The 15,678-nt window shown below is 42.0% G+C and overlaps 1 protein-coding gene across 1 annotated transcript in view; it reads left to right on the forward strand.

Moving 5' to 3' along the window:
• Window positions 1–13,910, forward strand: part of spag5 (sperm associated antigen 5) — a 54,162-nt gene extending 40,252 nt beyond the window's left edge. Inside the window, exons 17-21 of the mRNA XM_059655489.1 lie at window positions 1,292–1,393; window positions 2,940–3,092; window positions 5,019–5,093; window positions 8,070–8,150; window positions 12,961–13,910. Of these exons, the coding sequence (XP_059511472.1) occupies window positions 1,292–1,393; window positions 2,940–3,092; window positions 5,019–5,093; window positions 8,070–8,150; window positions 12,961–13,047 (498 nt within the window). The 3' untranslated portion in view covers window positions 13,048–13,910. The remainder of the gene's footprint in view (window positions 1–1,291; window positions 1,394–2,939; window positions 3,093–5,018; window positions 5,094–8,069; window positions 8,151–12,960) is intronic.
• The last annotated feature ends 1,768 nt before the right edge of the window (window positions 13,911–15,678 follow it).

Consider the following 15,678-nt stretch of genomic DNA (forward strand, 5'->3'; position numbering starts at 1 on the left):
GCCCTTTCTTCAGCTCCTTCCTGGATAACGTGTATCCCTCTAGAGCCTTTCTCGTTCCTCTTTTTTTCTTAAACCTTACATAAGCTTCCTTTCTCTTAACCAGTCCTTCGACTGCATCTTGTCTGCCTGCTAGGGACAAACATATCGAGCATGTGCAGTGTGCATTCCTTAAACAATCTCCACATTTCTGTGCTGCTCTTCCCTGACCGCATCTGTTCCCTTTTTATGTTGCCCAGTCCTTGTCTAACTGAATTGTAATTACCCTTCCCTCAATTATAAACCTTACCCTACCATATGTACCTACCCTTATCCGTGAAAGTAACAGAGTTATGATCGCTACTGCCAAAATGCTCTCCTACCAACAGGGCTAACACTTGGCCCGGTTCGTTGCCAAGCACCAAATCCAAAGTGGCCTCTCCTCGTGTTGGTCTATCTACACACTGTGTTGGGAATCCTTCCTGAACGCACTGGACGAAATCTGCTCCATCTAAACTATTACAACTAAAATGTTTCCAATCAATATTTGGAAAGTTGAAGTCACCCATGACTACAACTCTGTGACTTCTGCACCTTTCCAGTATCTGCCTCCCAGTCCGCTTCTCTGCAACTATTAGGGGGTCTGAAAAAAAACCCCAACAAAGTGCTCCTTTCTTGTTCCTGACCTCAACCCAAATGGACTCTGTAGACATATCATTCTCGAACTGCCTTGCAGTGGCTGCTCTACTCTCCCTGACTAGCAATGCCACTCCCCTACCTCTTTTTCCACCCTCCCTATTTCTTTTAAAGCATCTAAATGCCCATGTTTTACTTCTCTCCTTTCTCAGCTGTACATACATACATTTCTTTTTTTCTGGAATTTTCTTTTATCAGTTACCCAGGAAAAGATGAGTTTAGTTTATTTCATTGAAGTTTCAATTGGAGCTCTTTCCCCTAATTTTGATCTTTTTTCTCTTGTTTTAAGTTTTGTACTTCAAGTAAATGCTATTATTTCTACAGGCAGTGGCCAGTTTTAAACCTGTGTTAAAATATTATTGTCAGGTTATAGCGGCTTTGAAGGGTGTTTTATATGTTTCCAGTTTAAAGTAATGGTTCTCTGGTACCTTGTTGCTGTGTCATTGCTTTGCAGTCTCATTGACCTCTGGCTACTATTGCAGAGCTTGCTGTACACAGTTGAGCAGTTTCATTATAACTGAATGAAATGATTCAAGCTCCTGGCAGTTCATGGGGATCAATTCTTGTAATGGGAGAGTAAATAATGAGGCTGACGGCTTGTTTTTATTCTACTTCACAGACTAACTCTGAGCTGAAGAATGCTATAAGTCTTCAGGATGAAACAATCCTTGAATTCAATAAGCAGATGGAGACTAATTTGAAGGAACACAGTGAGTTTTTGGTAAGGCTTTCTCTCTCGTATATGTAAAAATGCATTAAACACATTGCTTAGATCCAGCAGCCTGGGGGGATGAAAATTATTTATTTCCCAGCCGCTGACTCTACAGTCAGTGCAGAGGCCTTCTAGTTAAAAATTTACAGTTTTGTTCACTGCAGCCTTAAATTGATATTTAATGGGCAGTGGGGCAGTCACATTTGTGTTCTGAATTGTGTGATTAAATCAATGGTTAAGACCGTGCCAAGGAAGTTTCACTCTACATCTACCATGTTTCCCACCTATCCTTTTTTAAAACAAAATCTATTTGTTCCAGGGATGTGAACACCCTTAGCAAAGACACTGTTCGCTGCTCATCCCTGATTATCCATAACGAGGTGGTGAGGTGCTGCCTTGAATTGAAGTCACGTGATGTAAGCACACCCACAGTGTTGTTAGGTGGGAAATTTTAGGATTTTGACCCAGTGATACTGAAAGAATAGTGATAAAGTTCCAACAAGGATGGTGTGTGTTCTGGAGGTTTACTTGCAGTTGGGGGTGTTTTTCCTCTGGACTTACAAACTGTAGGCAGAGCTTGCAGGTTTGGAAAATGCTTTTGGAGATACATTGGTGAGTTTTTGCTTTGTTGATGGTACAGACTACTGTCACTTGCTAGTGGTGGAGAGAGTGGATATATAAAATAATGGGAATCTAGAACATTACCTTAAGCATTTTGGAGTGTCGTTGCTGCACTTGCCCAGACAAGTGGAGGGTATTCCTTTACACTCCTGACTTTTGCTTGTGGACAGCCATTGGGAAGGCAGGTGATTAAACACTGCAGCATTCCTAGTCTCTGACCTAAGCTTGTAGGCACAATATTTATATGGCTGGTCCCATTATGTTTCTGGTCAGTCATAACCCTCTCCCCTGGATGTTGTTTGTGGGGGATTCATCAACAAAAATGCCATTGAGCGTCCGAGAGATGGTTTTACTCTCTTGTATTGGACATGGTCACTACCTGGCATTGAATGGCACAAATTGCTTGCCATTTTATTAGCCCATGCCTGAATGCTGTCCAGGTCTTGCTGCATGTTGACATGAACTGCCTCCATAACTGAGGAGTTGCAACACCGCAATCATCAGGGAACATCTCCATTTCTGACCTGATGAAATGATGATTACCCCAGGGGTATTTCCCTGCAGAGATGTCCTGGGTCTGAGCTGACTGACTTCCAACTCCACAACCATCTTCCTTTGTGCCAGGTACGACTCCAACCAGTGGCAAGTTTCTGATTATTCCCATTTCGTCTTGGGTGTTTTTGTTGTGGCAGTGTAGAATAACCTTTACTCTATTCTAACTTGCACTTGTACCTGCTGTAGGCATGTTTTGATGTGACATCGTATAAGAGACAAGGACCTATGCCCAAACAGAGGTCTTAAAGATAGTCTGGTCCGATTGGTTTTAAAACCCTCCAGGAATAGTATTGGCTGCAAACGAGTTGAGACCTTGATAAGAACTGTTTGATCCCAAAATTGTGGTGTAAATGAACTGGAGAAAGTTGGTGTATTTCAGGCCATGAAGGAAGAAGTTACCAGTTTAAAACGGCAACTCCAGCGTTCTGAGTGTGAGGCTGAAGCCTGCCGTGAGGAGTTGACCAAATTACAAACCTCAGGAGGAGTACTCGACACAAACTGGCTTGAAGAGAAAGTAGAACTTCACTACCAAGTAAGAAGTACATTGTGTTATGAAGGAGATGCTGATGATCCTTTTTCTAAACACTGGCTGGGTGCAGCTCAGTAAGAAAGGAATTTAATATATTAATAAGAATCTTGGGGTGTGGGAGTCCCTGGTGAGGTCTTACTCCTCATTCCTTACTCAAACACAGTGTGGAGTTATAAGTAAGAATGATAAATGTCTTTCCCTTAAAGATATCAGGAAGCCAAATGAACTGATTTTCCAAATTATCAAACACCCAAGGTGGGACTTTAGACTCATGTTCTGTGTCTTATTAATCCAGTAATGTAATTACTTAATCTCTACAGTCATTGTCATTGTTGTTGTTTTGGGGAATCTGAAGAAGCTGCTGACTCTTTTCTAGCTTAGCCCTGCAATGTTGTACGAACCAAACCTACTTACCAAACATGGTAATGAAATGTCTGTGGAACAACAAACCAGCTCGGCGAGCCAACCAACCTCAACACCAACAACCCGAGCTACAGATCTACTCCAAAACCTTACAAACCAGCTTACTCTTGAATCCTGTCTGCTTGTGGTTACTGGAAAATGAAATGTGGCAAACATATTTGCCCTGTGATAGGATTGCAACACTATGTTGGGAGTGGTGGATCTATTAAGTCTCAAGACAGGAGCACTCATGGCGGCAGTAAATAGCATGAGCACGCAGAAGGATTCAATTTGAGTCTGTGGAGATTTTGTTCTGTTCTCACCCCTGTTTGCTCAGTGCCGTTACCTTGATTTCCTATTGTATGAATGAATTGCAGCCCTATGTTGCCCAAATGAGCTTAATTATATGAGCCTGTGCCCTACGCCCATTGAAAATTAACCTTGTGAATTTCAGGGGGAAGGCCGGGTTAGGAGACTAACAGCCACGAAGTTCACAAGCAGAACATAGAAACCCCACAATAAAAACAAAGTCGCTGGAAAAGCTCAGCAGGTCTGCCAGCACCTGTGAGGGAGAAAACAGTTAACGTTTTGGGTCCAGTGACCCTTGCTCAGAACTCGTGGCTGGGAAAATGTCAGTTTATATGGAGAAAATAGGGAGGGAGGTGGGGTAGGGAGTAAACAATAGGATAGACTGTCTGTCCAACTAAGGAGGGTGAACAGTTGTTATTGGGGACTGTTAGTGACTAACAACAGCGGGTGTAATGGCAGGCTCTGTGGCGACAAAGCCTGGTGCGTGGGGTGGGGGCTGGGACGTGGGAGAGTTTAGGCCCTAAAATTATTTAACTGTATATTGAGTCCGGAGGGCTGTAGGGTCCCCAAGCAAAGAATGAGGTGTTGTTCCTCCAGCTTGCATTGGACTTTGCTGTAGCAAGCCAGAGACAGAGATGTTGACCAGGGAGCAGGGTGGTGCATTGAAGGGGCAGGCAACGGGTAGTTCAGGGTCTATTTTGCGAGTAGAACACAAACAAAGCGGTCACCAAGTCTACGCTTTGTTTCCCCAGTGTAGAGGAGACCACGTTGTGAGCAGCGAATGCAGTAGACTAGATTCTGGGAAGTGCAGGTGAAGTGTTGCTTCACCTGGAAGGTATGTTTGGACCCTTGGATACTGGGGAGGGAGGAGGTAAATGGGCAGGTGTTGCACCTTCGCCAGTTACAAGAGAAGGTGCTGTGGGAGGTGTTGGGGGTGAAGGAGGTATGGACCAGGGTGTCCTGGAGGGAACAGTCCCTGCGGAAGGCCAACAGGGAGGGTAAGGGAATATGTATCTGGAGGTGGCGGAAATGGCATCTGATGATCTCCTGGATATGGATGCTGGTGGGATCGTTGGTAAGGATAAGGGGAACCCTATCGCTGTTGTGGGATGGAATAGAAGCACTGCTCCCAGAACAGAAATAAACAACACTATCTCTGCTGATCCCTGCCAGTGAAGTGAGTGATCTTAATGTTGCAGTTTATTTTATACTCTTAAGGTGAGAAAGCTACGAGAGGCTTACGTACAGAAGGATAATGATATGCAGGAACTGAAAGTGAAAATGTATAATCACGTGAGTTTCACCTTGTGATATTATGTGACTTACCAGTACAGCCTATATCTGTCTCCTTTCTGGTTCTGGTGCTCCCTGTCTCAGCTCTCTTATCTGTACCATTACAGTCAGTGCTTATGGTTTTTTTCTGCTAATTCTTCTCAAATTTCAAATTTTTTAATCTACCCTATTAAAACCTCTGAATAAAAACCAAAAGAACTGCGGATGCTGTAACTCAAGAACAAAAACAGAAGTTGCTAGAAAAGCTCAGCAGGTCTGGCAGCATCTGTGGAGGAGAAAACAGAGTTAACGCTTCAGGTCTGGTGACCCTTCCGAGATCTAACCTGGAATCGGGCTGGTTTCATTCCGAAAGCAGGAATCTATAAAATGCTACACTGACTGACTGTGACTACCAAGTGCTTTTTTATGAAACAAATGGAACGTATCTGCAAACAGACAAACATCTTGGATGAAATGATTCGCCCCATAGATGTGCGTGTGATGTCAATGCAGGACAGTAAGAAAGTTTTACAGATACAGAGGTGTTGGTAGGGGCACCTGAACCCAAGATCAAAGTTGAGGCCATTTTCATGGATACAAAACTTGTCTATTAGTCTCTGCTCGGCAATTCTGCATTGTTGTGCATCCCAAAGTCCGCCTTGGAGGATATTTACCTGAGGATTGGAGGCTGAATGCCCTTGACTGAGCAGAGACTGACAGCCAAGTTCTGTATCCATGAAAATGGCCTCCAACTGTGATCTTGCATTCGTGTTGCACTACATGTGACCCCACCACACTTCTGTATCTCAAAAATCATCTTTACTGCCCTGTTTTGACAGCATCACCTCTCCCTCTCTCTCTCTCTCTCTCTCTCTCTCTCTCTCACATGCGCCACACATGCTGTTTTGTATGCTGCACACGTACTCTCTTGCTCTCACACACATCTATGGGGTGAATCATTTCAGCCAAGATTATTGTCTGTTTGCAGATACGTTACATTACATTTGTTTAATTAAAAATACACACACTTGGTAGTCACAGTCAGTCAGTGTGGCATTTTATAGATTCCTGCTTTTGGAATGAAACCAGCCTGATTCCAGGTTAGATCTCGGAATCAGATTCTGAACGAGGCCTCACACCTACAATTCAGAGATGTCACCTTTTCTATCTCCACCTGATTGAGGTTTGCAAAGTTAGGCAGACACTGATAATTAAGGGTTTTATCTTGGGGCAGTGACTTAAAACAGAATCTGGAATTTGCATTGTAATCAATCAAAACTTGCATCTCCTTTCTAACAGAGTTCTTCATCAACCATTTTATATTTGTTCAGTCCACTCACACCAGTTGAATGATCCTTTTGACCTGTTTGCCTATAAACTCCATGTCTGTGTGCCCCCTTTCACTGTACCTGACGAAGGAGCGATGCTCCAAAAGCTTGTAATTCCAAATACATCTGTGGATTGTAACTTGATGCTGTGTGATTTTTGACTTTGTCCATTTCAGTCCTACACCGGCTTCTCTACACCTGGGTAGGGTAGTTTTAGTTGTTAAAATTTGGGTGGGGGCAAGGGGAGTAAGAAAAACTGCAGAAAAGAGGGGGAAAAGGAAAGAACTGGCAAGCAGAGAAGCCCTGGCTGGACATTGACAAAAGTTAAAGGTGCAGAATGAATACAAATTGTCACATTTTGGTCCTCAGCCCAACTTGACCCTCTGGAAAAATTTAAGATTCATGATTAGGGTGATGATTGAACTTGGTGATCCCATCGTTAAGCATATAAACATAAAAAGTAGGTGCAGGAGTAGGCTATTTGGCCCTTCGAGCCTGCACCACCATTCAAATAAGATCATGGCTGATCTTGCAATCTCAGTATCCCATTCCCACCCTCTCCCCATACCTCTTGCTCCCTTTAGCCACAAGGGCAAGGTCCAGCTCCCTCTTGAATATATCTAATGAACTGGCCCCAACAGCTTCCTGTGGGAGAGAATTCCATGGGTTCACAGCCCTCTGAAGAAATTCTTCCTGGTCTCGGTCCCAAATGGCTTATCCCTTATTCTTACACTGTAACCCCTGCTCTGGACCTCCCCAACATGACGAACATTTTTCCTGCATCTCGACTGTCCAGTCCCATTAGGATTTTATGTTTGTATGAGATCCCACCGCCGCCATTCTTCTAAATTCCTGCGAATCCTGTCAATTGAGTCTTTCCTCACATGTGAGTCCTGCCATCCCAGGAATCAGTCTGGTGAACCTTCACTGGGTTCCCTCAATAGCAAGAATGTCCTTCCTCAGACCGGAAGACCAAACGTGTACACAATACGCAAGGTGTGACCTCACCGAGGGCCCATATAACTGAAGTAAATATCCTTATTCCGATACTCAAATCCCCTCGCTATGGCATGCTGGCCTTTGTTAACTTGCCTCACTGCCTGCTGCACCTGCATTGCTAACCTTCCAGAAGTGTTCCACCAAGACACCTAGGTCTTGATGTGCCTCACTTTTTTCTAAACTGCCACCGTTCAGAAAATAATCTGCATCCCTGTTTTTGTGACCAAAATGGACAACCTCACGTTTATCCAGATTATACTGTATTTGCCAAACATTTGTCCACTCAGGCAGTCTGTCCAATCTACCCTGCAGCCTCTTAGCATCCTTCTCACAGCACACACTGCCACCCAACTTAGGGTCATCTGCAAATTTGGAGATTGTGCGTTCAATTCCTTCATTCAGATTGTTAATGTATATTGTGAACAGCGGAGGTCCCAGCACTGAATGCTGCGGTACCCTCCACTTGTCACTGCCTGTTGCTCTTAAAAACGACCTGTTTATTCCAACTATTTCCGGATTTGTTGAGCAATGTTATTCACTGTATCAAAGATGGCCATTAGTTCAGAGCACTGCACTTCACTTTCTCAATTATTAAAGGATCTATGAGAGGTTCAGTAGAAGATAAATGGAAATGTGTCATCAATAACACTTCCTTTTTTGCCACTTCTAGAAAGCGATTCTTGAAGAAAATTATCAGAAAGCAGAGGCAGAGGTGGCTAAACTCGACGACCTGATTGAGCACATCAGAATAGTAAGTCACTGAGAAATGGTGGGTAACGGCTACAATTTGGTTTTGAGGCAGGTAGGGTACATGAAGTGGTCCAAAGGATTACAGAAACTGTCAGTTTATCACTTCCCGAAAGGATTCAAATGATATCTCTCTTCATATCTCTGGTAGCTTTTGCTGTTGCATCCTGTCTTTTGATGATGTTCATTTACTTTTTAAAATCTCAGACTAGCTATTCTAATTATGATAACTATGTTTTGGGAGTTAGAAAATGTGCACATGGAAATTGATATCTGAGATTAAGGTTGAGAGGGAAATGAATATCAAGTGTGTTCTCAGTCATGTTAGCAGTGGGATTCAGGAAGCTGAGTGGTCAACAGGCCTGGAAATGGCCTGGAGACAAAATAGCCCAGGAGGTCAAAGGACTTCAAGATTTACACTGAGCTTTTCATGCAGTTTCTACAATGGTTCAAGAAGGCAGCTCACCATCTGCTTGGGGGCATTTGGGGAAAAGCAATAAATGCTAGTTTCACCAGCACTGTCCACTTCCCCTGAAAAAATATTTTTTAAATTGCCATTGGGATAGTCCTAAGTGCTTCGCAGCTGGTGAGATTACTTTTGTCACTGTCAGTATTACAGGCCAGAGCATCAGCCATCCTTGCACAACAAGATCTTGTGAACAACAATGAGCTTAATCAGCGATATGGTGGCTCACTGGTTAGCACTGCTGCCTCACAGCGCTAGGGACCCAGGTTTGATTCTACCTTGAGGTAACTGACTGTGTGGAGTTTGCAAATTCTCCCTGCATATGTCTGGTTTTCTGCTGGGTGCACTGGTTTCCTCCCACAGTTGAAAGATGTGCAGGTTAGGTGGATTGGCCATGCTAAATTGTCCATAGTGTTCAGGGACGTGTAGTTTAGGTGTATTAGTATACAAATGCAGGGTTACAGGGAAGGTATGGGATGAGTCTGGGTGGGATGCTCTTCAGAGGGTCAGTGTGGACTCGTTGGGTCGAATGGCCTGTTTCTGCACTTAGGGATTCTATGATTCTTCTCTGATTAGCTAATTTGATTTTTAGTTGAGTCAACTGATAGTGGGGAATCTGGAACCTTTTGACTATTTTTTTTTCTACAGAGAACTTGGGGGTGAAAAATAGGTTATTGTAACCACTGCTTTTGTATAGATTAGAGAACGTGCTTCTGAAATATTACGTCGATCGGATGCTACTAAACTAGTTTTGGAGTTCATTCCTTAAAAGCTATGAATAAGAAATAATTTGCTACCTATATTTGAAAAATACCTGCTGCCTATTCTGTTAAATAAATCCCTGGACCCCTTTTCTGTCTGAATAGTGTGGCCAAGCTGGCTGAAGGCACTAAGTCCTTTGAGGCTGGGGTTTTGCTGCCACTGCTGATGCTGATGGTCTTCTTGCCAAATATCTTTGTTTCTAGATGTTAGGAGTCTGTTTTCCATTGGCTGCAGAGTATCCAAGTAGGACTCAGCCATTGGTACTGAAAAGGCAATTGAGCATTGCTGAAAAAAGATGCCTTTTGTTGAAGTTTTTTATCTTGCACTCATCAGGACAACTTGCAAGAATTTTAAATTTTCTTACAACCTTTTGTCAAGGCGTTATGAGAAATTAACGAGTGTATGACTCATCTACTTTGATGTGAACCAGGTACACCGTTGTAAGCGTTCCTTCTGTTTCCAAGGGTCATTTGTCCACTGTGTAAACTTGATGCTGAAATAGAGTGCATTAAAGCCATCCTCCAAGATAACAATTGCTCTTTGTCAGATCATTTCTTGCTGTATCTTGTGCACAATCGTGAAAGGCCCTAAGACACTGTTGGTCCTGAAAAGTGCCCTATCTACCTACCGGAGATGTAAGGTATTTGAAAAATTTGAGCAAGGTTTGAAGCTAGATTTACCTGTTGCTAATATGCAGTAGAAACATAAATGACTTCTGCCTCTAACCTATGGCACCATCAAGCTAAAAAGACATTTTTGCCATTTGCACAAATGAGAAATGTGGGAAATGAATCTACATACCAGTGTGATGCCAGGCATCATATGTCCATCATGTGCCCCAAATTTGATGGACTGTGTCAAACAGCATATTCTTTTGGCTGTTTGCAACAAGCAAGGAACTAACTGTACTCATGAATCATGAAATCCTTACAGTGTGGAAGCAGGCCATTTGGCCCATCCACTCCGCATCCCACCCAGACCCCTACTCTATCCGTGTAGCCCTGAATTTTTCCCATGGCTTATTCATCTAGCCCTCACATCCCTGGACACTATGGGTAATTTGCTGTGGCTACTCCACCTAACCGGCACATCTTTGGACTGTGGGAGGAAACTGGAGGAAACCCGTGCAGACACGGGGAGAATGTGCAAATTTGCACACAGACAGTTGTCCGAGGGTGGAATTGAACCTGGGTCCCTGGCGCTGTGAGGCACCAGTGCTAACCACTGAGCCATCGTGCCAGCCAACCAGTCCACCCTTGCAAAAACAGTGTCCAACGTAATAATTCTGCATTTGGACAATATTTACCGGATAATCCTGACTGCAAAGAATTTTGCAGTCAGCTAATTTAGTATCACCAGTCGGATTTGCAGTGGTGTGCTTGAGTGTACTGGAAGCTACTTATGAATACATATTGTTGTTCTTTGTAGACAAAACATGTACAACACTGCCTGTTTCAACTCAGCAAGTAGGTGACAGCCATTTGGTGGCTCATTTCTCAGCATTCCTGACCAATCTGATTCAACCCAACTTGGTTAAATTTAAAGCCAAGTTAACCATCCTTATTGGTACAGTGTCCATGCCATTGCCTCTATGAGGAGTCCACTTGCCAATCAATCTGCGTTCGCCTTGCAGTAAAAATGTTGCTTTTACCGTCAAATTGATATTCTTGCAGATTAGTGCAAGACAAAAAGGTTTGATATTCTTTGGAGGGTCAATGCAGACTTTGGGCCAAATACCACCAGGCCATTGCCTCCCCTGCTTTTTCCACATAGAATTTTGTGTGTGTATGGAATGGAAGTGGTTGAAGAAGGTCCAATTACAACGTTTAAAAGACAATTGGATCGGTACATGGATAAGAAAGGACCAATCACAGGCAAATGGAGCTAATTTAGTTGGGATACCTGGTCAGCATGGATGGCAGTTGGATCAAAGGACCTATTTCTGAGCTGTATGACACTATGATTGTATGACTTGCTGTGATTAGTGGGTGGATCACAGCCACGTTTAAATATTGACCTTAATTTTAAAGAAACCATGAGTTGCTTTCTCCCTTGGTTTAATAATGTTGTTTAATCCGGAAAATGTCCAAACAGTTCATTATCTTTGTTTCTCATAGTGCATAAAAACAGATAGAATGTGGAGGTGTCAATGTTGGACTGGGTTGACAAGGTCAAAAATCACATCACATCACATCAGGTATGGTCCAACCGGTTTATTCGAAAACACAAGCTTTCAGAGCATTGTTCCTTCCTCAGGTGTAGTGCAAGAGGAAGTAACAAGACACTCCACTCACTCTCTCACGCACTCACTCACTCGCGCACACATCTATGGGATGAATTTGCATTTGAGGATACATTCTATTTTGTTCAAAAGCACACAATTTGTGGATCCACTCAACAGGGCATTCTATAAATACCTATTTTGGAAATAAAATCGGTCCGACTCCTGGTTAAAACACATACAGGTTCTAAACAAGGCCTCACATCTAAAAATGTCTGACCTGAGATGTCACTACTTATATAGACTGTTAAAACTTTGTTATCTCAGGGCAGTGACTTGAAATAAATTCGGGGATTTACATTTTAATCAATGGAAACTTGCATCTACTTTCTAACTGATTAAAGATTTAAGAGGAGGGAGTCAGCCAGCCATTTTAGGTTTATTCAATACGTTTGCATCAGTTGTATGATCCTCTGGTCTTTTACTTATAAATTCTGTGTCTTGATACCTCTCTCACTACACCAATGAAGGAGCAATGTTTCGAAAGCTTGTGTTTTCAAACGAGCCTGTTCGGCTGTAACCTGGTGTCGTGTGATTTTTTTTTTTTAAAACCTTAAAAGTAGATATGTAGTCTCAACGTTGAAATTATCTCCCTCAAAAGCTGTGGATGCTCAGACATTGAATATAATCCAGACTGGAAATGATAGATGTTTGGACACTCCAATCAAGGAATATGGGAATAGGACTAGGAAATAGGATTGTTGGAGAAAATTGTTCATGAACTATGTAAGTTATATGTTCCTGCTCCTTTTTCTTGCATAACACAGTTGAGATTAAATACCTAGCTGTTCAGAATGGGACTTGCACCAATGATCTCCTGACTCGGGGGGGATAAAAGAGAAATCTGGATGTTACTGCAACCAGGTCAGGATCTGCGCTGATTTTAGGAGCTTCTCGGGGCCAGGATGACAACTAAAAGACAATCCTGTTGAAGTTTGTTTTAATTATGTAAAATGTATGTGACATTATCAAACATAACGGGTCATGAGTGTTAATGGGGAATTGGGAGTTCCCAGGATAGTGATTGAATTACCTACTTTACAGAGAAAAGGACTGAAATTAGAATTCAATTAACGTGGTAACTTCTTCTAAGTGTCTGAGATTCCCATCTTAATAGAGACAAAAGTTGATCGACTTCCCCCAGGAAAACTAAAGGATAATGAAAGATCTTTTGCCATCGTTGTGCCTGAAATCCAAACCCTTTGTTTATTTTTGGATATTGCTGCACCTGGCTTGTATCTCTCCTGTTTTATTTTTATTTTGCTTTTGCTTTGCACAGATTTTACTTGGCTTTTTGTATTTCAGGTTCTTCTGTCAGTGCCCAATGTTGTTGCAAGCTCAGTAGAGCTGAGGAGTCTCCTGGTTGATCTTGGAGAAGATGTTGAAGAATAGAAGTGGTGTCTCAGCTGTTTCACCCACTGGTCATTTTGAGGGGAAAGGAATGAGTTGCAGCTAGGAGTGATGTACAGGGTAAAGTCTTCAGCCTATGCATATGATTGTTTCAGTGACAATTAATAGCCTGAAATTTAAACAATGGCCTTTCACTACAGCTTTCAGATTTTTTTAAACAAAGGCAGTGACGGCCTTCTGATGGGTACTGCTAAGTCAAGGTCAGATCTTGATGCTGAAGTGTCTGAATATTTGTATGTATTGAAAATAGAGATGAAGCTTTTTGTCTTGAACCCATCAGGATGAATGAAACAATACCAAATTTTTAATCATCATGGTTTATACCAAGGAGAAGGAGGTTGCTGATTGGTTGAGACCATAGCTACAGAAACTAAAATTCCCATACTTCCAAGAATTCAAAAAGGGAGCTTCCCTTAAAAAAAATTAATAATCAACCGAACTCCTACTGTGCTTCATTTATCCTTGCTAGAAGTGCCATATATTCATTTGTTGGGACCAGTCCTCAGTATACAAATGTAATAACTTCAAGCCTGTTGCCATCTTTGAAACATCTGAAACTATGGGGAGCCCAGTTGCTTTGGCCAAGAATCCAAGTTGACTGGCCAATCCATCAACCCAAGCCTTTTCTCCTGTGGTATAAATTGGTACTGTTTAAAGCTGGCATTCTGTGTTTGTCTTGATGAGCACAAGAGACACACTATTTGGCAACATGTCTCTGTTCAGCAAGATTAAAGTTCTGTATTTTAAAAGCATAGGTGTTCATTGTGTAACTCTGATTCAATTCATGCTTTGAAGCACCAAAACCTGGGCAGACTGTAAATGGTAAGCATAGTATTATTTATAAATAAAAGGTGATACTTTTGGTTGATGTGATTTTGTCTAATTACTGTTTATACTTCATGTTGTTCTGCAACAATTCATCTTCTAATGTGCTCCTGAGATGCTGCTTGGCCTGCTGTGTTCATCCAGCTCCACACTTTGTTATCTCTCATCTTCTAACGCCACTGGTTCATATTAGATCTACTTTTCACTGTTTCTCACTACCCTGTAATCCCTTTTGGTGACTAAGTCCCATGTTCCTTTCTGTCTCTTGAAGAGCATTTTCAGCATCAAACAAAACTGCACAAAGAAATCCAAAAGATTGTATGACCAGTTCCTTCAGTGATCAGTAACTACTGTGGCTCATGTTGGCCCAAATGCCTTTAATTGAAGGATTTCTCTCTTTCTTGAAACTTTTGTTCAGTGTTGCATTTAGGATCTAACTTGTAAATTGACTATAATGTGAACCTTTTCAGGTTGGTCAGTGGGTAAACAAACTGCTTGTTCACACTCGTTACAGATAGGGGACTCGTAACTAGTAATTATTGTCAGTAGGAGCCATTCAGTTCCATTGAATTATCATCAGTGTAAGTATAGGAGGTTTTTGTTAATATGGAGAATAATGGGAATTCGGTACAGCCGTCGGAAGAAACTAGAACAGATGTCAACAAACAACAATTGAAATTCATCTTTTAACTGGGTTCTAAAAGAGAGAACACAGTTAAAATCACACAAAGGCAGTTAAGATCTGTTACTTGCAATTTCTGCATCATGTAGAAACTCTGGACACTACTTGTGGGCTTACATATAGGGAGTGGCTCTAACAATTTGAGCTGGAGATTAGCCCCTCAAATTTGAAACTCTTTTGGAATCACTGTGAAGTGGGAATTCCCGGAATTATACATTTCAGTAGGTTTGCACCAGTGGAGTCTTTTGGTACAGCAGGAAGTAGAGGAGTCTTCAGAATGTGTGCCACTTTCAATCTGGTGTCCTGCGCTAGAAAGTGATCGCACCTTTAAAACAGCCCTGTCCAGACCTAGCACTGACCAGCAAAGTGGAGCAGCAAAGATTGGAAATTCAGTAATTACAGAACATTCCATAATTAGTGGGACAAATCAGTGCTTCTGTAAACATCATAATGAGTTTGCTTCATACAGAGTTGCTTCGCTACTGCCTGAACTGTGCAGAATTTTCTGAAGGGGGAAAGAAGTGATACAGAAACTTTGGCATGTTTGTGATGCTGATGACTGTACTTGTCATTTATGCAGCATTGGGACATACTGTGGTTGTGAATAAAATGCTTCCAGCTATTCTGGATGCATTTAACATCTGAAAACTAACAATTGCAGCCTAGCTTATGAATTATGCCAGGTGCTGTATCTTGTGGTACTTGGGGGGGGTTATTGTAATCAGAGTTAAATTTCATGGCTTATGAAGCAAGGTGTTAATTTCTGGAAATTGCTTTAAATTGATTCTTTTTAATCCCTTTGAAATGGTTCTATTAAGAGCTCCCTATTCTCAGAACAGTGTCATCCATATCACCATCACATATCCACATAAATCAACATTTCAAATAAGTTGTGGCAACCACCAAAGGAACTTTGACTTAATTGGTTTCTGAACAGAGGCATTTTCTAATTTGTCAGACACATTGCCACCTGAGCCCTCTATTTTAAAATTTGCTGAAGAAGGACATGACCTATTTAACTAAAACTACTTTAAAATCTATCAATCAAAACATAAATGTCCCTAATATCACATTTCTTATCTTTGATAGACAGTTTCCCTTCCTCC

Source organism: Stegostoma tigrinum, chromosome 27, assembly GCF_030684315.1.
Source record: "Stegostoma tigrinum isolate sSteTig4 chromosome 27, sSteTig4.hap1, whole genome shotgun sequence".
In the NCBI taxonomy this organism is placed as follows: domain Eukaryota; kingdom Metazoa; phylum Chordata; class Chondrichthyes; order Orectolobiformes; family Stegostomatidae; genus Stegostoma; species Stegostoma tigrinum.